Source organism: Pongo abelii, chromosome 5 (genome assembly GCF_028885655.2).
Source record: "Pongo abelii isolate AG06213 chromosome 5, NHGRI_mPonAbe1-v2.0_pri, whole genome shotgun sequence".
In the NCBI taxonomy this organism is placed as follows: Eukaryota; Metazoa; Chordata; class Mammalia; order Primates; family Hominidae; genus Pongo; species Pongo abelii.
Genome location: NC_071990.2, coordinates 148,373,503 through 148,401,296, shown reverse-complemented (window position 1 = coordinate 148,401,296; position 27,794 = coordinate 148,373,503). Strand labels below are relative to the sequence as shown.

The 27,794-nt window shown below is 36.6% G+C and overlaps 1 protein-coding gene across 1 annotated transcript in view; it reads right to left on the bottom strand.

Moving 5' to 3' along the window:
* Positions 1 to 655: 655 nt before the first annotated feature.
* Positions 656 to 27,794, bottom strand: part of ADGB (androglobin) — a 203,556-nt gene continuing 176,417 nt past the window's right edge. The window contains exons 30-36 of the mRNA XM_002817462.5: positions 20,276 to 20,448; positions 17,678 to 17,854; positions 16,754 to 16,856; positions 14,017 to 14,238; positions 5,713 to 5,809; positions 4,983 to 5,166; positions 656 to 1,077 (exon numbers count right to left, since the gene is read on the bottom strand). Of these exons, the coding sequence (XP_002817508.5) occupies positions 892 to 1,077; positions 4,983 to 5,166; positions 5,713 to 5,809; positions 14,017 to 14,238; positions 16,754 to 16,856; positions 17,678 to 17,854; positions 20,276 to 20,448 (1,142 nt within the window). The 3' untranslated portion in view covers positions 656 to 891. The remainder of the gene's footprint in view (positions 1,078 to 4,982; positions 5,167 to 5,712; positions 5,810 to 14,016; positions 14,239 to 16,753; positions 16,857 to 17,677; positions 17,855 to 20,275; positions 20,449 to 27,794) is intronic.

The following is a 27,794-nucleotide window of genomic DNA, read 5'->3' as shown; positions in this document are numbered from 1 at the left end:
TTCATCTGTGTCTTACAGAAAACACGACACTGGTGAGCACGAAAAGGGACGTTTGAGATCACACTCTGTCTACACCCAGGTTACCATGATGCATTGCTAGGATCCAGAGTCCTAACACTTTGGATGGGCTGAGCCAGGGTAGTTCTTGGTCAATGAAGGAGGTTTCTTGAAGTTCAGTTTTTAAAAATGGCATAATTTGGCCCAATGCGGTGGCTCATGCCTGTATTCCCAGCACTTTGGGAGGCCGAGGCGGGCAGATCACTTGAGGTTAGCAGTTCGTGACCAGCCTGGCCAACATGGTGAAGCCCTGTCTCTACTAAAAAGACAAAAGTTAGCAGGGCGTGGTGGCAGGTGCCTGTAATCAGGGCTACTCAGGAAGCTGAGGCAGGAGAATCACTTGAACCTGGAGGCAGAGGTTGCAGTGAGCTGAGATTACACCACTGCACTCCCGCCTGGGCAACAGAGTGACTCAGTCTCAAAACAAACAAAAAACATAATTCTGAAGCATAGTTATTAGTATTTTTAAACTTTTAAAGTTTAAGACTAAATTTCTTCTAAGAACAATAGCCACTTTTCTCATTGCTGAAATTTTCAGATAATCCTGTTGCTTAATTTATGAACTTGTTTCACTTCTAACTAAAAATGCAGGCAGTTTAGAGTGTCAAACATATTACATTTTAAATATTTGGAGGCTATTTTATTGAAATTACAGTATTTTAAACTCGAATGGCTTCAAATACTAGCTTTCTGAGGAAAAATAAGTTACCATTAAAATATTTCTAAGAAAGAACAATTTCTATTTTCAGCTGGCCCAATATCTTGTTTTATCAGCAGGCGGTTATAGATCATTACAAATAGATTTTTTCTCTCCAGAAGCAGGACATCCCCTGGTTACTTTTTCTTTCCTTTCCTTTTTTTCTGTGTGTCAGGAGCTGTGGTCTTCTTTTCTGTCTCCAGCTTCATGGCGGCTTCCTGAGCAGCCAGAGCTTCCAGCTTTAGGCGCTCAGCTTCCAGCAATTTGTTTCTGTACTCTTCCCGGACGTCGAAAATTTTCTGTCGGGCTTCGTCTAAGGAGTCCTGTTCCAAAGCAAAACCCCAAACAAATAAGTTCCACTGGTAAAGGCTTATGTTCCCAGAAAGAAAAAATGAAATTCCTTTACCCTGTCCTTATGCCCATACATTCATAGGCAAAATGATTGAAGATGAAAATTAGTGTATGGTCTCAAAAGCTTATCAGTACACAAAACATAGCAACAAAGGATTCATGAGATTTTAACACAGTATGGTAAAATAAAAACATTTGTAGAAAAAGTAGTCAAAGGTATAGAAAACATACTGTTTTTTCCCCAAAGGTATTCTGTTTAAGTTATTTCAAATATAATCTGAGATATTAATAAGCCCAATGTCTCTTGCAAAGTAATTGGCTCAAGAAATTACTAGTTCCCCACATGTATGCTATCCCTGACAAAATATATCTGAGCTGTACTTGATGAGGAAGCTCCAAATAGTATGGCCAAATCCGTTGGTTACTTTGTTCTTGTCAGCTTGACTTTCATTCTCACCACTTTAGCAGAACTGTATTCTTCCAGGATACCAAGGCCTTATATGTAGCTAAATCCAAGATCATTTACTGTTCTTATTCTTGCTTAACCACACGCTCTCCTCCTGGATCAACTGATTTCACTTAGCTCTTAGATTGTCTTCTGTCTCACCAGCTGCTCCTATTCACTCACCTTTGCTGATTTCTCCTTTCCTCCTTCATCTCTTAAAAGGGAAGTGGCCAAATTAATTGCTTACTGTTTCAAAAATAACATAATCAAAGAATAAGGATTAAAGCACAGATGCTAGCCTGAAAAGACTCTTCTAGAAATGACTGCTTTGTCTTCGTTCTTGAATTTATCAAGAAATTTTCCATGTTTTTTGCAACCAGTTTAATTTTATTGAGATGCTGGAAAAGCTGGATGTCAGAATCGGACTTCCTGAAGTTTTTACAAAAGATAGTACTGTAGCTACCATAATAAAACTGGATTGACTAAACCAATTGCACAAGTACGAGATGATAATAGTGACATATTAAAGAGAGAAAGAGACAGCAAGACAATGAGCAGGAGAAAGAGACATTTTAAGAAGCCTGTGTAAATAAGTTTAATATGTCAGTAATCCGTTGAGGAATGAGTATAAAACATATTCATTCTCTTATCTGATAAAAAATATGTTATTGATCATGTTTCTCTTAAAATAGCTCCAATAAAAACTCGGGCTCTCTCTGTGCCTCACACATAAATGGGTGTGAACTCAAAGCTGTCTGAGTTAGCATTTTTTCCCCATTTCCTCTCTGTTGCATTTACTTGGTTATTACACACAAAAACCACAAACAGCAATCCTGAAATTCCCTTTTGTTTCCTAATCTAATCTAAATTATTTCCAACATGGTAAATTGAACTTACACAATTTTAATATCCATTCATTGATTCACTAATTCATTACTTAAACTTTTGCAAAACAGATATTCCTCTGAAGCTCTGGGGACACAACAGTGAACCTAAACAGAATATCTGTCCACATATAGTCTATATTGTAGCAGAGAACAATAAAAAATGAAAGCATAGTATTTATAATATATCTACATTTTCATACGCCAATAAATAAATGCACATGCAGGGTAAGTGCCGTCAAGAAAAATAAGGCGAGGCACGGTTACACAAATTTTGAGGGTACTAATTTTGAAAGAGCAGCTGGTGAAGATCTAATAAGTGACCCTAGATAAGAGATCTCAAAAAAGAAAAGTTTTACATTTTACCCTTTGGGGAAAGAATATTCCAGGAAGAGAAAGGAGAGAGGTCAAAGGCCCAGAGGTGGGAACATGCCTTGCTATTAGTGGAAAGGCAAAGTCACCTAGGCAAAAGGTTGATAAAAAGATCAGAGAGGAAAGCTCTGGAGGTCATAATCAAGATTTGGTTTATTTCTTAATGAAATGTAAAGCCATTAGGAAGTGAAATGATTCCACCTTCATTTTAAATATGCATCATGATAACCATTAGTGTAATTCACAAAATATTGCTGGTTATCTTCCAGGTACCTGGTAGCATTGCCCTCCCTCTTTATTAGCTTTCTGGGGCTGCTGTAACAAAGAACCACAAATTGGGTTTAGACAACAGAAATGCATTGCCTCACAGTGCTTGATGCTACAAGTTTGGCATCAAGGTGTCACCAAGGTAGGTTCCTTCTTTGAAGTTGTATGTGACCATGTGACTTGCTCTGGTCAGTGAAATGTGAGTGCAAATGAATGTGCCATTTCTGGGTAGAAATAGTCACAGCCAATGTGCAATTCCCCATGTTCTCTTCCCCTGTTGTAATAATCATGGTAGAAGTGTCTCTGTGGAAGCTCCTTCAGCCAAGGGATCTTGATAAGTAGAAGGTTGCTCTACTGAACGGCAATGGACACATAGCTAGAATGAGAAATATTGTTTTACCGTTTTTAGCCAGAGTTGGCGAACTAAGGCCTGTAAAGTAAATCTGGCTTGTTGCTTATTTTTCTAAGTAAAGTTTTATTTATTTTGCCATTATACTATTTATTTAGGTATTATCTGTGATTTTGTGTAAAAAAATGGTAATGTCGAGTAGATGCAACATCAATATTTACTATTTGGGCCTTTACAGAAAATAAGTCTGCTAAACACTACGTTAGGCCACTGTGATATTGGGGGTTTTGTTACCACAGGATAAGCCTAGTTTGTCGTGATTGGTACAATTGTTTTGGTGGCAAAGCAGAGACCACATTGTGGAGGGGCAAAGATTGGAAGCAGTTAGATCAGTAACTGGGCTACAGCAATCCTCTGAATAAGAAAGAATGACAGGTTAGGCTAGGGTGGTGATATATATATTGGATATGTTTTCAAGGTAGAGTTGAGAGGTTCTGACAATTGATCGCACGTGAGGAGTGACAGATGTCAAAGATGTCTCCATAGTCTCTGCTTGGGCAACTGAAAGAATGCAATTGGTATTGACCGAGACGGAGAATCTTGGTGGGGTGACATATTTGCGCTGAGATGGGAAGGAGGGCAAGCATTCTTGAATTTGGATTTAGAGAGGTTCTGTTTGAAGTGCCTATTGGACAAACAAGAAGAGATGTCAAAAGGGCACATTCCTCACATGAGCCATTACTGGAAATGACAATCTCACTGTAGCTAAAATATTTAGAATTTCCTATAGGCTTTAGTGTCTTTGGGGATGTGTAGGAGTGTGTGCGTGTGTGCTGCAGGGAGGAGGGAGAAAAAAAGATTCTCATTATCCGTAGTGGGAAGTTATCCATATATATTTATTGAATTTCCCCTTTTCTAGTATGATACTCCCATTTTCCATAAAGTATAGTCTTCCACAATGTAGAAATCCTTTTTTCATTTGTTGCCATCTCTAACTAAAGGACATCTACTCTTCTACTGGGGTTAACGGATGACAATAATCTGGATGCAAAAAGTTGAAGTGGTGATCTGCAATTCCTAAATAGCCTTAAGCTGAACAAACCTAACTATTTTCATTTTCCTCCTACTTCACTTTTACTGCCTATCTGCTGCCACCAGTTGCTGAGACTTTTGGGGATTCTGTAGGAATTCTGAGGAGCTAATTGGCTTGTTAAGACTTTTCCCACTGACAGTTTAGGATTTGTGTGTCTCAAGCCGGTTAATGTGGTCTTCATCCAGTTATTTTCCAACTTGAACAAATAATTTTGTTGTTGTTTTCTCTCTTGTTCTTCCCATCTTTGAGGATAGATTCCCAATACTGCATTTTAGGGGGATTTTAGGGAGGGAGTGAGATGAGATGTGTAGAATCAAATTTGTGATGTTTTCCTAGAAGTTGTGAATAATAGAAACCTATGTTTTCAAGACTTATTTCTATACAAATATTATTTAATTATATAATTTCTTTTTAATGTTACAAAAGAATTTGTCAACTATAATCTATGTATGTGCTCTTAGACTCACCCGCATTTCCTTATACACATCCAGGACTTCATCCGTTAACTTCAACCGCTCTTCTTGGTCAATGTTTCGAATGCTAAGGACTCTGGTCCTATACTGTCGAAACTGATGAATTTCTTCTGCCTTTTGCATTGCCTGCTGCTGATTCAATTCATCTGTTTGCAGCACAGGATCTGTATCTGTTTTCCTTGATACAAAAATCATCAAAAGATACAAATTTCATTTGGGAACTCTGGAATAAGCTTCACTTTAGACAGCAAATAATTTTAAATCATAACAGTGTGGTGGTCTGAGTCAAATAAAACATTAGGGATAGAAAAAATAAATGGTTGTTTTCTAGATATGCTATGCTCCATTTATTGAGTCACTGATATTTTAGGAAAATATTTTAGAGAATATCAGTAAATTTGGATTCACCACTTGATGAGGTGATTGTGAAACTTGTGTTCAAAACTATGAGAATATCTTGTAGGTTTTCCTTTTGAATTTATGCAGCTAGTAATTTTGATGATGTTTTCAAACTTATAAATATGCTTAATATATTTCTATCATCTAATTATTAAAAATTGAATCTAATTAAATAATGGCAGCAGGTGTGATAGAAATTTTTTGTAGCTCATCTCACCTTAATCAGGCCTCAAATTAAATCTTTACAGAAAACATTTAAGTATTTTAGCAATCGATTTAACAAAACACATAGTTGTCTGCATCAATCATGTTTGTGAAAACTTACCGAACATATTGACTTAAATCCATAAATTCTAGTGCTTTTCGAATAAGTCGTGGAGATGTTTCCAAAATTGTTGGAGATCGTGTACGAGGTGCTGTTTCTTTAAAAAAAAACACACACACACAACAAAAAACCTGTGCTTTAAAAAATAATCAGTAATGACTAACCAAATGACTATATCTCATTTTAATTGAAAATAATATTTTCTGTTGAAAAACAACCATTCATTGGATTTGTCTTATTTAATATAATGTTAATAATATATAATTATATGCTTATATTTTGTTTATCCTCTAGCTGGTGTTACTATGCCTTTAGTTAAATGAAGGAGATGACAAAAATGAAAAATTAACAAAATGCTATTCTAATTCACAGTTAAATGGAGGAGGATTAGTCTCCATTAATAAGAACATGTCTTACGTTAAGTTACAAAATTTCATTACAAACAAGTTAAATGGCCCAGTATTTAATGAGACTGGGCTTTGCCTGAATGCTACACTAAGTACTACCGGGCTTGGGATGTAAATAGATTTTTTACATATTTACACTGAAATACTGAAAACAGTATTTTACCTTCAATAAACTTATAGTCCAGTGGAGTAGGCAATATATAAAAGATAAACACTGAAAATCAAATTAGCAGCTTTTTAATCCATAGACCAGTAGTGAGCCCACAAGAGCAGATTTAAGACTTGAGTCTAGGATATCAACTTTTCAGCATTTCCAGACCACTGATTTTTTTTTTTAAACTACTGAAGTATAATTTACATACATAAAATTCAACCATTTTAAGGTTCTAATTCAATACTTCTTAGTAAATTTACCAAGTTGTGTGACCAACAAAATCCAGTTTTAAAACATTTTCATCATCCAAATAAGATCTCTCTTGTGTCCTATAATAGTAACTTTGTGTTCTCACCACAAACTCCAGTGAGAGTCATTAATCTACTTATGTCTCTACAGATTTGTCTTTCCTGGACATTTTATGTAAGTAGGAGTGGATTACTAGGTCATATGGTAAAATTCTTCAACTTTTAAAGAAAGTGTCAAACCATGGTGTTTTGATCATTGTTTTTAACTTTATGACCAATTTTGAAATTACATAGTAAAAATCTCCCCGCTTGGTTCATTTAAAAAAAACAAAAAAAACAGTTTTAGGGCTGGGCACGGTGGCTCACGCCTGTAATCCCAACACTTTGGGAGGCCAAGGCGGGGGTGGATCACGAGGTCAGGAGTTCAAGACCAGCACGACCAAGATGGTGAAACCCCATCTTTACTAAAAATACAAAAATTAGCTGGGCACAGTGGCAGCCGCCTGTAATTCCAGCTACTCGGGAGGCTGAGGCAGGAGAATCACTTGGACCCGGGCGGCAGAGGTTGCAGTGAGCCAAGATCGCGCCATTGCACTCCAGCCTGGGCGACAGAGTAAGACTCTGTCTCAGAAAACAACAACAACAAAAGAAACAGTTTTATGTTTCACAGTAAAATTGAGAGGAAGTACATAGAGAGATATCCCATATCCCCCTTCCTCCTACACACACATTGTAGCCTCCCCCATTACTAACATCCCCTACGAGAGTGGTACATATATTACACAACCACACTATCTGCAAACAAATACAGTCTCCCTCCCTCCCTCCCTCCCTCCCTTCCTTCCTTCCCTCCCTCCCTGCCTGCCTAACATACTCTGCATTCTGATTCCCCAAGGGATTATTGTGGCTTTTCTTTGTTTAGTTGTTTGTTTACTTAGTAATTTGCTTCTAGAGTCTTATTTCCCCTGCAATTTTCAGCTAATGATGTTTCTAATGATTTTCTTTAATTTTTATTTTTTATTTTTAATCGTGGCTTCCTTGGGGTCACCAATGAGTCAGAATAGTGGTCATACAATATTTTCTCGAAGATTTCTCTTAAACACCTTGATTCAGTAAAGCTTCCACTCTTGACAAGGAGAACTTTATGTAGTTTGGAGTACACATTCAAAGTTCTGGCAGTGTACAAAGCTGTCCCCACTTTCACTGGTTTAAAGTCTCATACTCAAACAAGGACGAGTAGATAAGATGGACCCTCTGTAGTCTCCTTTTTTGTTGTGGTTCTTAGTTTTAGTAATTATTTTTTATTTAGTTTTATGCCTTCAGTTCATTTTTAGGTTTCTAAAACATTTTAATAATTTTTTTCTAGTTGCTTCTTGCTTTTTTCGGGAGAGGATGTGTCAAGTTCTCACTCTCCCATTCCCCAGGTCCCACCCCACTTTCCTTAACTATTTAATTTTGCATGTAAATGTGGTTGTAATAGGCCACAGTAATATTTAATATTGAAAATTGCTCAATTTATAATTTGTTAGAAGTTAGAACTCATTCAGAAATGTAGTTTACTACAAACTTTAAAAATATATAAAAACCAAATTATTTTTTAATTATAAATATAATTTAATATATTAAATTAAATATATTTAATTTAATTTAATATATTTTAATTTTAATTTTTTCAAAAATATACAAAATCATAATAAACTTGTGAGAAAACAGTAAGGTTTTTTCTCCAATGGACAATAGAACACAGGGAGCCACTCAGTTTGCTCCCAACACCCTTTTCCAGCCGCTCACCGGAGCTACCTTGGCAAGTACTCTAGGAGTATGGGAAAATGAAAACAATAAACTCACAACCTTTTTAACATACACAACCAGTTCTGTCTACCCAGCCAAGGCATATTCTTCTTATGTGGAACTTCAACCTATATCTGCCTCCCTACCAACTGGACAGGCACCTGCACCTTAGTCTTCCTAATTCCCAACATTAACATTGCCACAGGAAATCAGACCCTACCAGTGCCCCTCAAAGCTCAAATCTTTCAGTGCAGGGCCATACAACTAATACCTCTATGTATAAGGTTAGGAATGGCCACTGCTACAGGAACCGGAATAGCCAGTTTATCTACTTCATTATCTTACTACCACACACTCTCAAAGGATTTCTCAGACAGTTTGCAAGAAATAACAAAATCTGTCCTTATTCTACAATCCCAAATAGACTCTTTGGCAGCAGTGACTTTCCAAAACTGCCGAGGCCTAGACCTCCTCACGGCTGAGAAAGAAGGACTTTGCACCTTCTTAGGGGAAGAGTGTTGCTTTTACACTAACCAGTCAGGGATAGTACGAGACACTGCCCGGCATTTACAGGAAAAGGCTTCTGAAATTAGACAACACCTTTCAAACTCTTATACCAACTTCTGGAGTTGGGTGACATGGCTTCTCCCCTTTCTAGTTCCCATGACAGCCATCTTGCTATTACTTGCCTTCGGGCCCTGTATTTTTAACCTCCTTGTCAAATTTATTTCCTCCAGGATCAAGGCCATCAAGCTATAGATGGTCTTACAAATGGAACCCCAAATGAGCTCAACTCACAACTTCTACTGAGGACCCCTGGACCGACCCACTGGCCCTTTGACTGGCCTAGAGAGCTCCTCTCTGGAGGACACTACAACTGCAGGGCCCCTTCTTTGCCCCATCCAGCAGGAAGTAGCTAGAGCGGTCATCACCCCATTCCCAACAGCAGTTGGGGCATCCCGTTTAGTGGGGGGATTGAGAGGTGAAGCCAGATTGACTTCCTGGGTTGAGTGGGGACTTGGAGAACTTTTCTGTCTTACAAGAGGATTGTAAAATGCACCAATCAGCACTCTGTAGCTAGTAAAGGGATTGTAAAATGCACCAATCAGCACTCTGTAAAACGCACCAATCAGTGCTCTGTAAAATGCACCAATCATCAGGAGTCTAAAAGTAGCGAATCGTGGGGAGGATTGAAAAAAGGGCAATCTGATAGGACAGAAACAGAACATGGGAGGAGACAAATAACGGAATAAAAGCTGGCCACCCCACCCAGAAGCAGCAACCTGCTTGGGTCCCCTTCCATGCTGTGGAAGCTTTGTTCTTTTGCTCTTCACAATAAACCTTGCTACCACTCACTCTTTGGGTCAATGCCATCTTTAAGAGCTGTAACACTCACTGTGAAGGTCTGTGGCTTCATTCTTGAAGTCAGTGAGACCAGGAACCCACTGAAAGGAACGAACTCCAGACACAATGGGGTGCAAACATTAAAATGATAATAAATGTTTTCAAGTGTTTGAGAAATGTCTTGAAGACATTTTGTGCTTGGAGATAGGCTGCTTGGTCTAGGTCCTCCTTTCCTGCTGACTTTTATCTTTCCTCCCTGTTCTTATTTCTCCTCTCTATGCAAAAGTATACCTGTTCACAACTACATAGACTTTATTGCAAATGTCCAAAGACTCTGATGGCCAAAGGTGTGAAGAAATTAGGAGCAGATGAGCTGAAACTGGGGCATGAGCTTCTGTGCCTTACAACACTGGTCTGGGACTCTGGGTTAAAAAAAAAAAAAAAAGTCTGTGCTGTGACTGCCCCTGGGCTGGTATAAAATGATGAATCATGGTTATAGCCAATTTTCTCAATTTAAAGATTACCTTATTAGTTTCAGAGCACAGTGCAGACTGCATATGTGGAGATTGGTGCAGCCTTGGAGAAAACATTGATGAAAGAAATTGAAGGTGACATAAATAAATAGAAAAACATCCTGTGCTCATAGACTGGAAGAATTAATGTTAAAATGTCCATACCACTCAAAGCAATCCACAAATTCGATGCAATCCCTACCAAAATTCTAATGTTCTTCAGAGAAGTAAACAAAAAGATTCCTAAAATTTGTATGGAACCCCAAGAGGCACCATATATTCAAAGCCATCTGGACCAAAAATAACGAGGGAGGCATCACCAGACTTCAAAACATATTACAAAGCTATACTAATCAAAACAACATGGTACTAGCATAAAAACAGACACATCAACAAATGGAATAGAGGCTGAGTGTGGTGGCTCACACCTGTCATCCTAGCACTTTGGGAGGCCAAGGTGGGAGGATAGCTTGAGCCCAGGAATTCAAGAACAGCCTGGGCAATATGGTAAGACTGCATCTCTACAAAAATTTAAAAAAAAAAATAGCAAAGTGCGGTGGCACGTGCCTGTAGTCTCAGCTACTTAGGAAGCTAAGGTGGAGAATTGCTTGAGCCCAGGAGGTTGAGGCTGCAGTGAGCTGTTCTTGTGCCACTGAACTCCAGTTCAGGTGATCGAGCAAGGCCCTGTCTCAAAATAAAAACTAAACTGAAAACAAATGGAACAGAACACACAATGGGAAAGGGAAATCTCTTCAATAAATGGTGTTTGGAAAACCTGATATTCACATACAAAAGAAATAAAATGTACCCTTATGTAAGAATCAGCTTAGGCCAGGGTGGCTCATGCCTGTAAACCCAGAACTTTAGGAGGCTGAGGCTGGAGGAGTCCTTGGGCCCAGAAATTTGAGACCAGCCTGGGCAACATAGTGAGACCTCATCTCTATAAAAAATAGTGACAAGAAATGGTGGCACATGCTTATAGTCTCAGCTACTCAGGAGGCTGAGGTGGGCAGATCACTTGAGTCTGGGAGGTTGAGGCTGCAGCAAGCCATGATTGAGCCACTGTACTCCAACCTCTCTAAAAATAAAACAAAAACCAAAAATGATCAACTAAAAATAGATTAAAAACTTAAACATAAGTCCAGAAAGTATAAAACTACTAGAAGAAAAACAGGAGAAACAGCCCATGATATTAGTGTGGGCAATATTTCCTTTGAATATGATCCTAAGAGCACAGAAACAAAAGTAAAAATAGACAAGTGGGACTGTACCAAACTAAAAACCTTTGCTGTGCAAATGAAACAATGAAAAGTGATGAGTCAACCCATGGGTTGAGATAAAATATTTGCAAACCATACATTGGATAAGAGGCTAATATTCAATACATACAAGGAACTTCAGCTACTCAATAATAAGAAAGCAAATAACTAGATTAAAAAATGGGTAAAGAACCTGAATAGATATTACTCAAAAGAAGAGACACAAATGACCCACACATATATAAAAAGATGATTAACATCTCCAGTCATCAGAAAAATGTGCATTAAAACCACAATGAGATACTACCTCATACCTGTTACATTGGCTATTATAAAAAAAGATGAGAGATAACAAGCATTGGTGAGAGTGTGGATAAAAGGGAACTCAGGTACACTTTGGTGGTACTGGGAATTATTACAAGCCATTTGAAACACCAGTATGGAAGTTATTCAAAAAACTAAAAGTAGAATTACCACATAATTCAGCAATCCTGCCTGTGGTTATATATCCAAAGGAATTAAAACAAGCAAGTGAAAGAGGTGTCTGTACTTATATGTGCATTACGTTATTCACAACAGCCAATATATGGAAAGGACCAAAGTACCCATCAACAGAGGAATGGATTTTTTAAAATGTGGTATGTAGACACAATGGAATACTCTTCAACCTTTAACAAACAGAAAATTGTCATTTGCAACATTATGGACAAACCTGGAGGACAAGATGCTAAGTAAAAAAGCCAGCCACAGAGAGACAAATGTGGCATGATCTCATTTATATGTGGAATCTAAAAATGTTGAACTTGTAGATATAGATATTAGGATGGTGGTTACCAGAGGCTGGGAGATCATAGTGTAGTGGACAAGGAAAGGGAAATTGTTGGTCAAAGGGTGCGGTTAGTTTCAGTTAGCTAGGAGGAATAGGTTCTGGTGTTCTATTGCACAGCTTGGTGAACACAGCTAACAATGTATTGGATGTTTCAAAATAGCTAAAAGAGTGGATATTAAATGATCTCACTCCAAGGAAATAATAAGTATTTGAGGTAATAAATATATTTATTAGCCTGATTTGATCATTCCATAACCTATACATGTATCAAAACATCCCATTGTACCCCATAAATATATATAATTATTTGTTAATTAAAAATTCAAAAAGGATTACTTTGTTAGCACATAAGTAAATAATTTGATATCAGAATTTAAGCTGCATTGTTTTGGCTACATTTTTCTATTTTATAGATCTTTAAATTAACTAAGGATGGGGAAAAGTTTGTGTTCAGTTCGAGATCACAATATATGGAGACCAAAGAGCTGGGTTTAAGTCCAAGTTCTACCCAAACTGCATCAGTTTCCTGCCCTTGGGTGAGTTATTTGCCAATTCTGTCATTTTAGAAGTGGAGATAGCAATATATGCTTTCTCTAATTCCTGGAATCTCAAGTAAGATAAGAGTGGAAAAATTTCTCTACAAATTAAATATTAATATTAAATGAAATATGTTCTAATGAGTTTTACTGCTACCATCATGTGAGCTATTACCTATTGAATGGGCATGTACTTTCAAAATATTTGTTAAAAAATATCAGAATCTCTTGTTAGTATAGTAAAAGATTCTTTTTAATTTTGGAATTTTCCTCTCAGTATGAAAATCACTTAAGTACATGCTTTAGCTTTAAACACTTCTTAATTTAAAAATTCTCAGAATTGTTTAGCAATTCTGAGAAAAGAACCATTGTTGGCTTTTCTGAGAATGCTTCTTTCTAAGATTTCTTTCTTTGCTGCCTGGGTTCAAAACAAGTAGAAAAATACAGAGTAAGATTATACTATTGATCCAGCTTTAATCGGAGGATGTAGCTTGATGTGAGAGACAAATGGGCCATGATCACCTGAAGCTGACTGACTGTTCCAGCACAGTCTAGGTAGTGCTCACACCTGAGGGAGAAGCAGTGCTTCCATGGGCAGCCTCATGCATTCTCTCCAAATGCATTAATAGGACATTTAGTTCCCTTTAAGACGGAAGGAGTTGAGGAGTTGCTTAGGAATTCATGGAAACCAGGAGTGTGGAAAGGCATTTTCCTTTGATCCGGGATTTAGTTCAGTTTAGTGAACAGATATGAATCCATATAGAAATGAATCAAGTCAGGGTGACTTGTGCACCACTGAAAATTGCTCTTTTTCAACATCTAAAAAACTACATTCTTAAAATTTGCTATGAAAGGTAAAAAGGAAATCTATCATGTGGCATACTACAGAAAACACAAAAAAATCTGTGTTTAATGACAAGTGTATGTGTGAATGCTGGCATTTTATTTCTAGCATTTGTAGACACAGAAAACCTATACACAGAAAAAATACACCTGCAAATCTGTGGGGGGGACTTTTGCCCACTTTTATCTTTTGGTTAATACTTAGTAATCAGGTCCTTGAGCAAATTCCCAACTCTGTTAAGTAAAATGAAAATCTATATATTGGAAAGACATCTCTTCTACTTTTATAGCCCTAGCCATCACTTATGTTTAAGTTAAAATCTTTTCCACAATTTTTATTTGAAAATACATGTTTATCTTACCAATGACAGCAATACTTACGAATGTTTTCCTTCCGCGTGCTCTGCTCGCGCTCTTCCTTCCCTGGTGAAGGCGCTCCTCCACTTTCGCTACTCATGGATTTTGCCACATCCTTCAAGCCTTTGGTCAATAGCCACTTCTTCCATGCCGCACTCCCTAGTCCTGTTTGTGTCATCTCTTTGCTCTCTGAACCTGCAGAATTCTTTGAGTTTGGCTCTTTTACACCACGTGCAGCTGTTTCTACTACAACATGACATGTGCATTACTGAAAAAGCTTGCATTCCATGAAATCACATGCAAAAAGTAACAGGGCTTGATGATGGGAGCACAGATTTAGAGCAGATGACTCAAAAGCTCTATAACTTCTCACCAGAGCACTAGCAAAAGTAATGACTGTCACCCTAGAAGGCTGACCCAGGCAGGAAGTATGTCTGAAAACTGTCTCCATATATTAAAATGTCACATAAAAATAGAGGCTTTTAGAAGTTGGGACAACATAAATGGAAAGGGGATATTTGAATTATTGGGGATGTTGTGAAGGTCGGCCCTGGAGGAAGTACAACTAGCCCTGTGCTTGACAATGCTTCATAATAGATAGGGTGTTCCTCTCTGCAGGGGGATCCCTGTATGCAGACATTTATTTAAAATTGTCTTAAAATACAGCTGAACAGAGCTCTTTCTTGTGACGTCATAAAGCTGGGAAGTTTTTTCTTGATACTCTGAGTCTATTCAGTGTTCCAGATCCCTAGCCTAGGAAAAACTATGTAAAACCTACCATAATTTCCTCATTATATAGAGACATTATTTTCCTATTTATCAATTTCAGGTGACCAAATTCATGTTATGTTCTGCATTGAATGAAAGGTGGCAATAGGAAAGTACTTAAGAGCATGAAGAAATGTTGAAATAAGAGGCAGATATTCAGTAGTCAAAAGTTGATTCCTTAAAAATATTATTAAAGTTGATGTATCCCTAGAGCAAGACTGATTGAGAAAAAAAAAAAAGGTAAAAAGGAAACTTATTCCAGTAAGTCGAACCTACGTAAAATAAACAAATTTTTTATAAAATGCAGCTTACTATTCCAGGCACAGTAAGAAATAAAATAACTAAATAGTGAGACATACGGGATACATATGAGTCTAAATTGAAGTTCGAGAATAGGCAAAATTATTTGATGGTGATGGGGGTCAACTAGTTGTTACCTTGAGGGAGGAAATGACTTGGAAAGAAACGAGGAGGACTTTAGTATGTGGTGTTTCCAATCTTGATCTAAACAGTGGCTACTGAGTATTCACATGCAAAAATTAATCGAGATGTACAGTTACAATTTGTGGCTTTTATTGTATGTGTGTTCTATGACAAGGTCAGGGGCTCTGAGCCCTGTTCTCAACTAGGCCTTGTCCTTGGCCTGCTGACCCCAGTTTTAGCAAAAAATCCTGCTAAGTCAGTTTATCTAGAATCCTTTCCCACTTGATATCAAATCAAGGTCCTCTTTCCTGACCCTTGACATCTAACCTAGTTCCTCTTAGTAATTTACCATCTACTCCCTCACCTGGACTGTTGGTTTTAATTCCCCACTTGTTCCTGTTATATCTACAGTTGAATTCAGTCTTACTCCCCTACTTCAGTAAGTCTGGAATAAAGTCTTTTGGTCATTTTTAATGTATTCAGTGTAATATTTTATACACATACATTAAAACAAAATATAAAAAATAATAGTAAATCTATAGCCTAAAGGACAAGAACTGAATCCTATTCACCTTTGTTTTCCTAGCATTACATTAGACTCTATTAGAGGAGTGAGTACTTGAGTTAGAAATATTTCAAATCCCAACTTCATCGCTTTTGAGATGGATGACTTAGGAAGAATAAGGTGGCTCTCTGAGCTTTGGTCTCTTTATCTCTAAGATGAGTAGAGTAAGTAATACATACCTCATAGTTGCTATAGGTTAAAGTGAGATAATAAATGTAAAATGCTTTGCCTATCCCAGGATAATAGAATTAGGATGGTATTTGCTATTCACACTGTTCATATGAAAAGTTAACAGATATTATTTTTATAACAATTATTGAATTACATTCAATATATTGAATGTAATATATACATTTTATATATTCAACAATTATTGAATATATAAAAATGGAAAAGCATGATTTGGGATGTGAACGCCTTCTGCCTCCATGGACACCTGAGTGTGGCAATAGATGCAATCGGTCAAGTAGCTGTGAGAAGACACTGGCATTATGAAGGGCCTGTCTGCAGGCCAATTCTGTCTCTGGCTCTGAACTTAGAATATTACTGAGGGTCTCTGGTGCCTGTGTCCTTATTGATAAACTGGAATAATATTATAATATATACTTAAATGGGTTGATGTATGACTTTTTGTTATTGTTTATTATTAGAAATGTACCAGACTTATAGTAGTAGACCTACCTTCAAGTTTTATACTGCTACTTCCTAACTAGGTTGCAACATCCTTTCTGGTTTTATCATTTGTTAAATGGAGAAAATCACATCTCCTTGCACAGTGTGTGTGAGGGGGGAGATGTAGGACTTAAATGGGAAAATGTGTGAAAGTGATTTGAAAATTGAAGCACTATTCATATAATTATCTGAAATCGTGCAACTTTTTATAATCCTCAAGAAATAAGATTCTGAAATTTCTCCTTTTCACCAAGCACAACCCACTGATTATTTTTTTAAGAAGTGCAAGTCACAGCTCTGTGCTCCAAGGCAGCTGGGGCAGGATCCACTCACCTTCTTCCTTTAGCTTAGTTTGGCTTTCAGATATAGGCGGACTCTCAGCATCAGATGTTTTCTTAATGAACCCGCTAAGGTAATGCAAACGAGCCTGAGAAGCCTAAAGAACAAACATGAGCAGCTTTTTTAAAAGCTCTTCAAAAGCAACAACCAGTACAGGTAACACATATTAATGGTATTCAATGGAAAATGAAACAGGAAAATGTGAATTAAATACTGCAGTCTAAATGAAGCAGACCAGCTCTTCTTCATTATCAGATAAACTCAAATTCTGAATCATCCATGATTTTGACAGTTATTTTTGAGAACAGATGAAGAAGCAGCCCTAAAAAGAATACGTTTCTGGGCATACTATCTTAGATGCAGTGGTTCCTGAATCTTTTTCATCTGCCTAATAACCCCGAATTGTGACATGAAGCACTTACACGGTAATAGTGTCACTATGGTAATCACTCTTAGAGGAAATAAGAGAGGTCAGAGACTCTCTAGGGTCTCTAGACTCTAGAGACTAGGTGTGTGTATTCCACAAGGGGGCAGCACATGGTTTTTAATCTATCTAAGGCTGCGCAAAGTGTAGTAAAGCACATACTAAACATTTGAATGCTTTCTTACTTGGGGGTGTTAAGAGCAGACGTGCAGATAGCCAGGGCTATGTGAAAGAATGAGGTAACCCATAATGTGGGCCTATAATTGGTACCACCGTGTGCTTTGTTTCTGCAAGTCCTTTGGGTAATCAGGAGGGTAACATTTTACAATGTGTCCAAAGGTGGTCCTAATGTAGTTATTCAATGCCTGTCTGATAAAATTTCAGATACCATTACCAAAGGACAGGCTATATGGTTTTTACCAGCATGACTATTTTTTTCAGAGTATGCCTAAGGAAGAAAAGTAAAAGATGACAGCTTTTCGAAGTCAGGTGACCTTGATTGCTCTTCCTGGCTCAGTTGTCTCCCAGGCTTGTTTCATGGCTCGAATTTCATCTGCCCGTTCTGTATCCTTTTTCACTTCAAATAATTCTGATTCATTGTGTTCAGTGACCAACCTCAAAATCCAGTAGGGTTTATTTGGGTCTTCTTGTTGAGGGTGAACAGTGGATATCTGATAAAATAAAAACCTTTGGGTTGCCTGCTTTCCTCCTTTCAAAAGGGTCTAGATTTTACCATATGATACATAATTTCACTATTAGGTATTTACTAGAGATAAATGAAAACATATTCACAAAAGACTTGTACAAAAATGTTCATTGCAGTCTTATGACACACACACAAAACCAACACATACGTCTATCAATCGAGGAATGGATAAACAAATTGTAATATAGTCATAATTGGGTTCTGCTTAATATTAAAAAGTAATAAACTACTGATATACACCACAGACAGATATTATACTTTGATAAAGAAGTCTAGCACGAAAGGGTACATCGTCTTGTATGTCATTAGTATGAAATTCCAGAGAAATTTAGGCAAAACTAATCTATGGTGACTGAAAGATCAGTTGTTACTAGGAGATGAGGTATGAGAATTAGAAAATTGAATGCAAAGAAGTTTGAGATAATTCCCGAGTTTATGGAAATAATCTATAATTTATATCTTGATAGGGGCATGGATTACATGGTGAATACATTGATCAAAACTCACTGAATGTTATAACTGTGATTTGTGCATTTCATGTATGCAAATTTTACTTTAAACTGTACACATTAAATTATAAATTCTAATTATGTTCACTCATAGCATCTCTTCACAAAAATGAGAGCAGGATAGTTGATAATTTCCAGGTCTGTATATACTTGATACATATTCATCATGAAAATTAACAACATTTTAATGTCTCATGGGATCACCTGCATGTATCATAGGCTGGGAGACAATTTTTACGTAGGTGAGGCTCATAGGTGGCAATTGGGTAGGAAGAGAGGATTGAAACTAATGTGGTTACATAGCACTTTACATAAGGTCGAGGCTATGTCAATTATCACCTGATAAATAATGCAGCTGGGAAGAGTGGATTGATATAATCACTGAATACAGTTTCCACCTGCAGTTTGGTTTTAGTGTTACCAAATGACCTTGCTTTCTACAATATTTCCCTAATATTCTGGTGAGAATTGACTTTCACAATTGGAAATTACTTTATTTCCTCCTTTTAACACAGGGTATATTAGCGTTTATTATTTTTTAAATTGCTTAATACATGAATTTATCACAGACTTTTCTGGGATCAAATTTTGATCAGGAAAGGGAGCACTATGAAGGTACTAAGGAAGGTCTTCTTGTAGGAATCTATGGATTGGGTTAATCTTATTTACTTCTAAGGGTAGACTTCAGCTAAGAAATGAAATCTTTGAAATCTATAGGAACCATTCCTGGAGTCTGAAACAAGAAGTCATCATCTCTTCTTATTTGCTAATTTTCCTTTATTGTCTATTTTCCTAATGGTACTGACATCCTACTTAGCTATTCCTGCTGGAAACCTGAGAGATATACTTTGTTCCTTCTTGTTCCTTAACACCCACTTTGGATTAATAACTGCACCCCACCTTTTGTTTTCTAGATAGTTCTTGATCTGTCCCATCCCTCCTTTCTTTTTTCCTGTTCCTGACACACTTTACACTCTTTTTTGCTTAGATTACTGAAGTATTTTCTTGAATTCTCTTCCTCTCCAGTCTTTCCTCCTTTAAGTCCACACCCTTAAAAGCCACAAGGGTATCTGAAATGTAAATCTGATCATGTTAATGTGCTTCTTAAATACCCCAAGTTCCAGTCCTGCTTAATCTAGGCATAAATGGGGAAGATTTTGTACTCATAGGTATTTTGTTTAGAGTGCACTGTTTTTAGGTAACTTGAAAATCTTTAGGCCTGTGCTTGCACTCGTCGTTTGCGATCCACATCCTCTTCCTTACCCCTAATCATTGCAATTTTCTAACTGGCCCTGAAGGAGTTTAGACTCATAACCTCTGGACTGTATATAGAGTCCCAGCCTTCCAATGACGCTTTAAGGCCCTTTTCCAGCTGACACTTACTGACCCCTCCAGCCTCATCTCTCATACTTTAATGCTTCAAAAAACCAGATTGAGTTTTCGCCTCATCATGTCTTTGCTTATTAACTCGGTTCAGAACTCATTTCCTCCTGGAAGGGGCTGTATTAGAACCTATCCTTTCTACCACTGCACATACAACATTCAACATTATAATTCTCAGTTTACCTTCAGTCTCCTCCATTATTAGACTGTGAATTCTTTTAGGGTTAGTACTGAGTCATATTTATGACTTAGAAACCCAAGAGCCATGAATAGTGTTCTACATACTAAAGGTTTAATTGATGGTTTTTGATACTGAACTAGGAAAGGGAGCTTGAGGAAGGTGTCCAAGGAACGTCCTCAAGGTATCTAGATGGTTTCTGGAATCAGGGAGAAAGAATGTTTCACAGTTTTGTCCTCAGATGAGATAGGCAAATAGGAATCCAATGAACCTAAAATCATTAAGTGACTCAAATGAAAAAAAATTCCACACCCACCTGAGGCTCAAAGCGAGGTGCTTGTTTTTCTTTGGCTGTCTTTTCTTTCTCAGAAGACTTTTCTTTGCCTTTCCTTGTTATTTTGGAAGTTACTGAAGATTTTTGTCCCTCACTAATAGTGTGGGAGTCTGGGCTTCCTAAGGTAATTAACTCCTCATGTCTTTCACCATAAGCTAGAGAGACATCAAAATAAAAAATGGTGAGTCATAATGTAACAATAAAATAGTTTCATTATTTTATTGACAAGGGGACAAGGGAATCAACTCAGGGAAATACAGTTAAGCTAATAGATTTGTATTTTTTTAATCACAGATTTTTATAAAGGCCTGTTTGACTCATTTTCATAAAATCTGCATATAATTCATATACCAAACACTCACCATTGATGTGGATGAACCCGTGGGCTTTGGTACATTTATAAGGCTGTGTAACCATCACCACTATACAATTTATTTCCAATATGGATGCCATTTTTTTCATTTATTGTGTAATTGTGTTGGCTAGTACTTGTAATACAATATTGAACTCATTTACCTCTGCTCTAATCTTTATTATTCCCTTACTTCTGATTGGTTTAGACACAGTTATCTCTTCTTTTTCTAGTTTTCTAGTTTTTTAAGATGGAAGATAAGTTATTGATTTGTGATCTTACGTCTTTGTAATACAAGCATTTGTAGCTATATATTTCTCTCAACACTACTTTTACTGCATCCTCTGTTTTTTTTTTAAATTTATTTCTAAGAATTTCTTAATTTCTCTTGTGATTTCTTCTCTGATCCATTGGTTAAGAGAGTATGTTTAATTTTCACATATTTGTGAAGTTGTGAAATTCTCTAATTTTTTTTTTTTTTTTTTTTTTTTTTGAGACGGAGTCTCACTGTGTCGCCCAGGCTGGAGTGCAGTGACACAATCTCGGCCCACTGCAAGCTTGGCCTCCCGGGTTCAGGCCATTCTCCTGCCTCAGCCTGCTGAGCAGCTGGGACTACAGGCGCTGGCCGGCCACCACGCTGGGCTTTTTTTTTTTTTTTTTTTTTTTGTATTTTTAATAGAGACGGGGTTTCACCATATTAGCCAGGATGGTCTTGATCACCTGACCTCGTGATCCGCCTGCCTTGGCCTCCCAAAGTGCTGGGATTACAGGCGTGAGCCACTGCGCCCGGCCTCCAATTTATTTCTTATTGCTTTCTACTTTCTTTCAATTGTGACCAGAAAACATATTTGTATAATTTCCACAGTTTTACTTTTATATTTAGACTTGTTTTATTGATTTATATGTGGTCTATATTGCAGAATGTTCCATATGCCCTTGAGAAGAATGTGTATTCTGCTGTTGTTAAGTGGAGTATTCTACAGGTATCTGTTAGGTCAGATTGGTTTACAGAGTTGTTCAAGCCTTCTATTTCCTTGCTAATTTTCTGTTTAGTTTGTCTACTCATTATTAAAATTGGAGTATTAAAGTTTCCAACTATTATTGTTGAATTGTCTATTTCTTCTTTCAATTCTGTCAATTCTTGCTTCACGTATTTTGAATTCTGTTGTTAGGTTTATGTATGTTTATACTTGCTAAATTGCTTGATGAAGTACCCTTTTACCATTTTAAAGTATCCTTTTTTGTCTCTATTAACATTTTTCATCTTAGACCCTTTTTTGTCTGGTATTAGTATAACCACTCCAGGTCTCTTTTGGTTACTCTTTTTATGGTATTGTTTTTTCCATATTTTTGCTCTCAAACTATTTGTATATTTGAAACTGAAGTATGTTGTTTACAGAGAGCATATGATTAGGTCACATGTTTGTTGGCCATTCAGCCATTCGCTGCCCTTTAACTTGAGAGTTTACTTAACTTACATTTAAAACAAATTATTAATAAGATAGGATTTATGTCTGCCTTTTTATTATTTCTTATACACTACACCTTGTTTTTTTTTATTTCTCAATTCCTCCACTACTGTTTACTGCTGTACCATTTTAATTCCCTTGTTTTTTGTTTGTTTGTATAGATTTTTGAGTTAGTTTCTTAGTGGTTGCTTGGGGATTATAATTAAAATCTTAATTGATAACCATCTAGTTTGAATTAATACTAATTTAATTTCAATAGTATACAAAAACTTTGTTCAGATATTTCTGTCCCCCTTTATGTTATTATTGCAAATTTCATCTTTACACATATGTATATCTATAAAGCCCATCAACACAGACTTATGATCATTGCTTTAAGCTGTTGTCTTTTAAATCAGATAGGAGAATACAAAGAGTGATAAGCAAAAAAATATATTTATATTGACTTTCATATTTATGTAGTTTTGCTGGTGCATTTTATTTCTTTATGTAGATTCAAGTTACTGCCTAGTGTCTTTTTTTTTTTTTTTTTTTTTTTTTTTTTAAGCTGCAAGATCTTCCTCTAGTACTTTTGTAGGGCAGGTTTGTTTTCAAAACAAACTGCTTGAGTTTGTTTTCAAAATAAATTGAAAAATATTTTCAGTTGTTGTTTTTCTGGGATATCTTAATTTCTCCTTTATTTTTGAATGATAGCTTCTCTGGGTAGAAAATTTTTGGTTGATAATTTTCTTTGCAGTTCTTTGAATATGTCTTCCCACTGGCTTCTGGTCTCCCTAGATGTTGATGTAAAAATTTGCTGTTAATATTATTGAGGATCCCTTGTATGTGATGATCCACTTCTCCCTTTCTGCTTTTAAGATTCCTTGCCTTTCTCTTTAGAGAGTTTAATTATGAGGTGTCTAGCTCTGGGTCTCTTTGAATTTGTCCCACTTGAAGTTTGTTTAACTTCTTGAATGTGCCAATTAATGTTTCTCATCAAATCTAGACATTTTCAGCCATTATTGGTTCAAATAGTCTTTCTGCCACTTTCTCTTTTTCTTCTCCTTCTGGAGTTACCATTATGTATATGCTGGTATGTGTGATGGTGTCCCACAAGTCTCTGAAGATCTGTTCCTTTTTCTTCCTTCTATATCCTCAGACTGCATAATCTCAGACTATCTACCATTTTGTGGAGAAAGCTCTGCACAATCAGTAGTTTTGATTCAGCTTTGTAAGTGAAGTCTTCCAGGAAATCATCAAACAAGTCAAATAATGTTAAGTCTTTGGGAATAAGACCTTGAAATAAATCCAACTCCATTTTACATCTTCTGGCATCTGCCAGTATGTGCCAGGAATATTGGCTTTTTTTTTTTTTCTCCCAAAGCTACTGCTGAGCTGAGGAATGGGACAAGTTAAAATACCATAAAGTTTCCTATTCTTACAGAAATCCAGCTGTTTTTTCCTTGAACAAACAATCCTCAGTTGCTGCAGACTTTTATAAGTTTCAGAGTTCTGAAAAAGTTGACTGTCATAATTTTTTGCCAGGTTTTTCATTGCTTTTATGGAGTTACTAATTTTTGGAGTTCTTATCCTGCCATTTTCACTGCCATTCTCCAGGATTTATTTTCTATCCAAACCTTCTGAGGATCTGTGCATGCTATTTCTCTGAGATAGGGTCCTGGGACAGCGGAAAAATTCATACAGCCTGGAGACCTTGTCACAAGTGTATGAAATTACAGAGCACTCTGCGGAGGAAGGTGAGATTACCCTCTAAGCAGTTCAGCTCTTGCTTGTGATGGGTAGGAAAAATGAATATTGACTGATTTAAAAGTGAGTAAAAAGTTCACAGAAAGAGAATAAGTTTATCTAAATGAGAGGAAGGACAAGGCTTAAAATTAGAGATTTAGAAACATCATCTTAGAGAAGAAGAAAAAATAAATAAAAACAAAGATTTTTATAGAAAACCACATATTAAAATCAACTTTTCTCAGAAACCCAAGATAGAAAGTAGGAGAGGCCACAGAGGACACCTTTTCTCCTACATTCTTTCACATCTTTTGTTAGCCATAAACTTTGGGGAGGCAGAAACACTGCCTTCACAGAAAAGCAAACTCAGTGCTGCTTCTTTTCAGTCTCCTCAGGCCTCCCCTGCCTCCAGGTGTTCCAATACCAGCCCTTCATCCTAACCCAAATATGAGGTAACCAGGCTTCAACCACCCTCACTGGCCACAGCTACCACTTCAGCTTCTGGTCATAAGAAAATCCAGGTCCTAGAGCCCTCAATGCCAACAGAGTGTTGGATTAACAGAATTTTAGAGCTCCCTTTGTGGCCTACTTTAGATAAGCCAATCTTATAAAAACTGAGCTAGAATAACTCGTTATTTTCACTTTGTGCTGCCAGACAAGTCTGTTACTAATAATGTTGTGTTTGTTGTCACAAAATATCGCTGCTAATGCTGTGCTTATTGTAACATAACAATTCACAATTCTGGTGAGTGTAGAAATCATCCAGATAACATGTAAAATGTACATCTTGAGGCCCACCTCTCAGAGATTCCAACTCTGTAGTCTGGTGAGGGGCACAGAAATCTACAGTTTAAAAATGTATCTCACGTGATTCTGATACAAGTGGCCTCTAGGTTGTACTTTGAGAAACATTGCTTTAAGAAGTCTGTATAGTTTTCTCTTTTGTCAGAAAAGTGCTGCAAAGGGATGGGCTGAAGGGAAGAATGCCAATGACTTAGGATTCAAAGAAGCTGAAGGTACCCTCACAAGAGTGGTTCTCAAACTTTAGCCTGTGTCAGAATCACTTGAAGGGCTTACCATAGAACAGATTTCTGGGCACCAACCCTAAAGTTTCTGATTTGCTAGGTCTGTGATAGGGCCTCAAAATGTACATTTTTCACAAGTTTCCAGATGGTGCTGAGGCAGCTGATCCAAGGATCACAGTTTGAGAACCACTGGTTTACTTTTAGAAGAGTATAATTACCTTTCCCCAACATGAAGGACATGAGCCTTATGCTTTTTTAACCTTTTCTAACAATTAAATATGGAAGTGGTGAGGGGAAAATATTTAAATAATTTATTTAAAATAATATTTATTGAATGTTTACTGTGTTTCCTTCTCTTTTAAGTCTCAAGCATCCCAGCAGGGTATTTTCAGAGAAGTTACATAATTTGCTCAAGTCTCCCAACTGATAAGAGTTGAATCTGTATTCAAATACAAGTTCAAAGAACCTGTTAGTCCCTTTCAGAACTGGAGTCTCATGTAAGTCACCCTGTTAGCAATGTAAAATAGTAATTGTAAATAACCCGTATTTATAAATTACTTGGTGCCCAATTATTAGCTACTTTCAAATTGGGGGACAAACCACCCTGCCAGACTGCAAAGGGACTGTGAGCACTCTATAAGAGTGGAAACTTGCCCTTCTGCCAACAATCTCAGCTGCTGAGAAGTCTTGCTGTGGGGAAAATCCTTTGGTCTAATAGTCAAATGACCTGGAGGTGAATTCTGCCTCAACCACTAAATAGGTTAACTTTTGTAGGTTTATTACATCCTTTTGAGTCTAAGTTTCCTTCTCTGTGTAATGGAGATACCAGCACCATGCCCAGAGAGCTTAAAATAATCAATATAGAGCATTTAAAATAGGATCATATCTGGTATCATACACCCACTGGGTTTTTTAAATGCTTAACAAATGTCAGCTGAAATTGAATGTCAAGCTGCCCCATGAAGCATTTCTGGGGCTTTCTTGTCTTACTACACATAGTTTTTAGTGTTTGACTAATACATTTAGGTGTATTTGATTCCACTGAAGTTAACACATATAATATTCAAGTTTACATACACAAAGTACCTACTAAAATGTCAGGCACACAGCAGGTATGTGCCATCCTTCTTCTTTACATTCTGAATATACAGAATAAAATAATTTCCAAAATTTTTAATGGCATAATTTAGGGTAATCTTTTCTCACATAAATTTTAAGTTCTTTGAAGGCCAAAACATCATTATATGCCTCATTTTAAATTCCTAATTTCATCTAGTATAATGTTGAACTAATAATATATACTGATTATCAGATTGTTTGACTTTAATATGTAAAGCTTTACAGGAAATACGTATGTGTTGGGAGTACATATAGTTGTAAGATTCAAGAAAAAAACATTCTACTAATCCAAGAATTATGAAACATGTTACTTCACATTGCTTATTTATGTAATCAGAAGATCTCTAGAGGAAATGACCATTGGAATAAATTAATATACCCGTGGAAGAGAGGAAGTGCTCAGGGAGTATTTTGTTGATGAAATGAGCTCAAAAGGCCATTAGCATTATGCCTTTAGGTCTCCTCTTACAGTATCCTCCATATATCCAGAACACAGTAGACAGAAATCTTCAGTGGATAACAAAACATATAAAAATTGTAAAAATTCAGCTTTGTTTTTATGATTAAAATTCAGTGCTTAGGTTTATATACCAGAAATAAAATCTGGTTGGAATTTGAAAATTTACATATTTCTAAGCTAGAATACTTGTTTAGAACAAAGTATACATTTATCAAGTACAGTCATACTTGATAAATATAAACAGAAAAGTCTTTTTATATATATAAATAATATACATATAACATGTATTTAATAATGTTTGGTTTCCTCAAAGACCTTGAATTGGCTATACCATGCATTGTGCCAATTAAAGAACAACAGTATAATATTAATTAGAGTTAAAGGAATAGTGTTATAATACTGCTAATAAAATTCAATGAGACTTGAAACCAAATATTTTTGAGAATGACAGGTTTATATTTGTTTCTGCAAATAGATTACAACTTCAAAGATCCAGGCCAGCAACATAAAAATGTGAGATATTGGCAAAAGGAATTTAAAATCACAACACCAGTAATTACACATGAAGGCAGGTGACATCACTAAGTACTATCTGCTCAAGGTTCTCTAGCCTTCTGTTTTCTTAAGTGACCATGAACCATCTCAGTAAGCAGTTTTTACCAAAACTTAGGTATTAAAATATACTAAAGGTGGCACTGTTGCCTCATGTTAACCAGAGGCCAAGCTTTCTAAACATTTATAATAGAAATATCCTAAGTTGTACATAGCCATTATTTCAGGCCTTATTCTTTCTTATCATGGGTTATAAAGACATGGATTTTTGAAAAAAAACTCCACAAATTATATATTGTATTTTTCATATAAATTAAATGTTGAGTTTAAATAAGTGGGGCAACATTGACTTTAGGATGAATATCAAATTTAACTTAGGTCACCAGTGTACTAATAAAAAACAACAACAGAAAACCCTTAACCAATTCTTCTTGATATAAAGTTTTATATTTTAAAAGTAAGCTGGCCGAGCATGGTGGCTCATCCGTGTAATCCCAGCAACTTGGGGAGGCCGAGATGAGTGGATTGCTTGAGGTCAGGAATTTGAGATCAGCCTCGCCAAAATGGTTAAACCCCATCTCTACTGAAAATACAAAAATTAGCCAGGCATGGTGGCACATGTCTGTAATCCCAGCTACTTGGGAGGGTGAGGCATGAGAATCCCTTCAGCCCAGGAGGAGGAGGTTGCAAACAAAACCAAAGTAAGCTAAGTGGATAAATTAAAGAATTAGTAACTGAATTTTTCTATATATGTAATTTTTCTATGTATGGACTAAATGATGTGTGAAATATATCATAC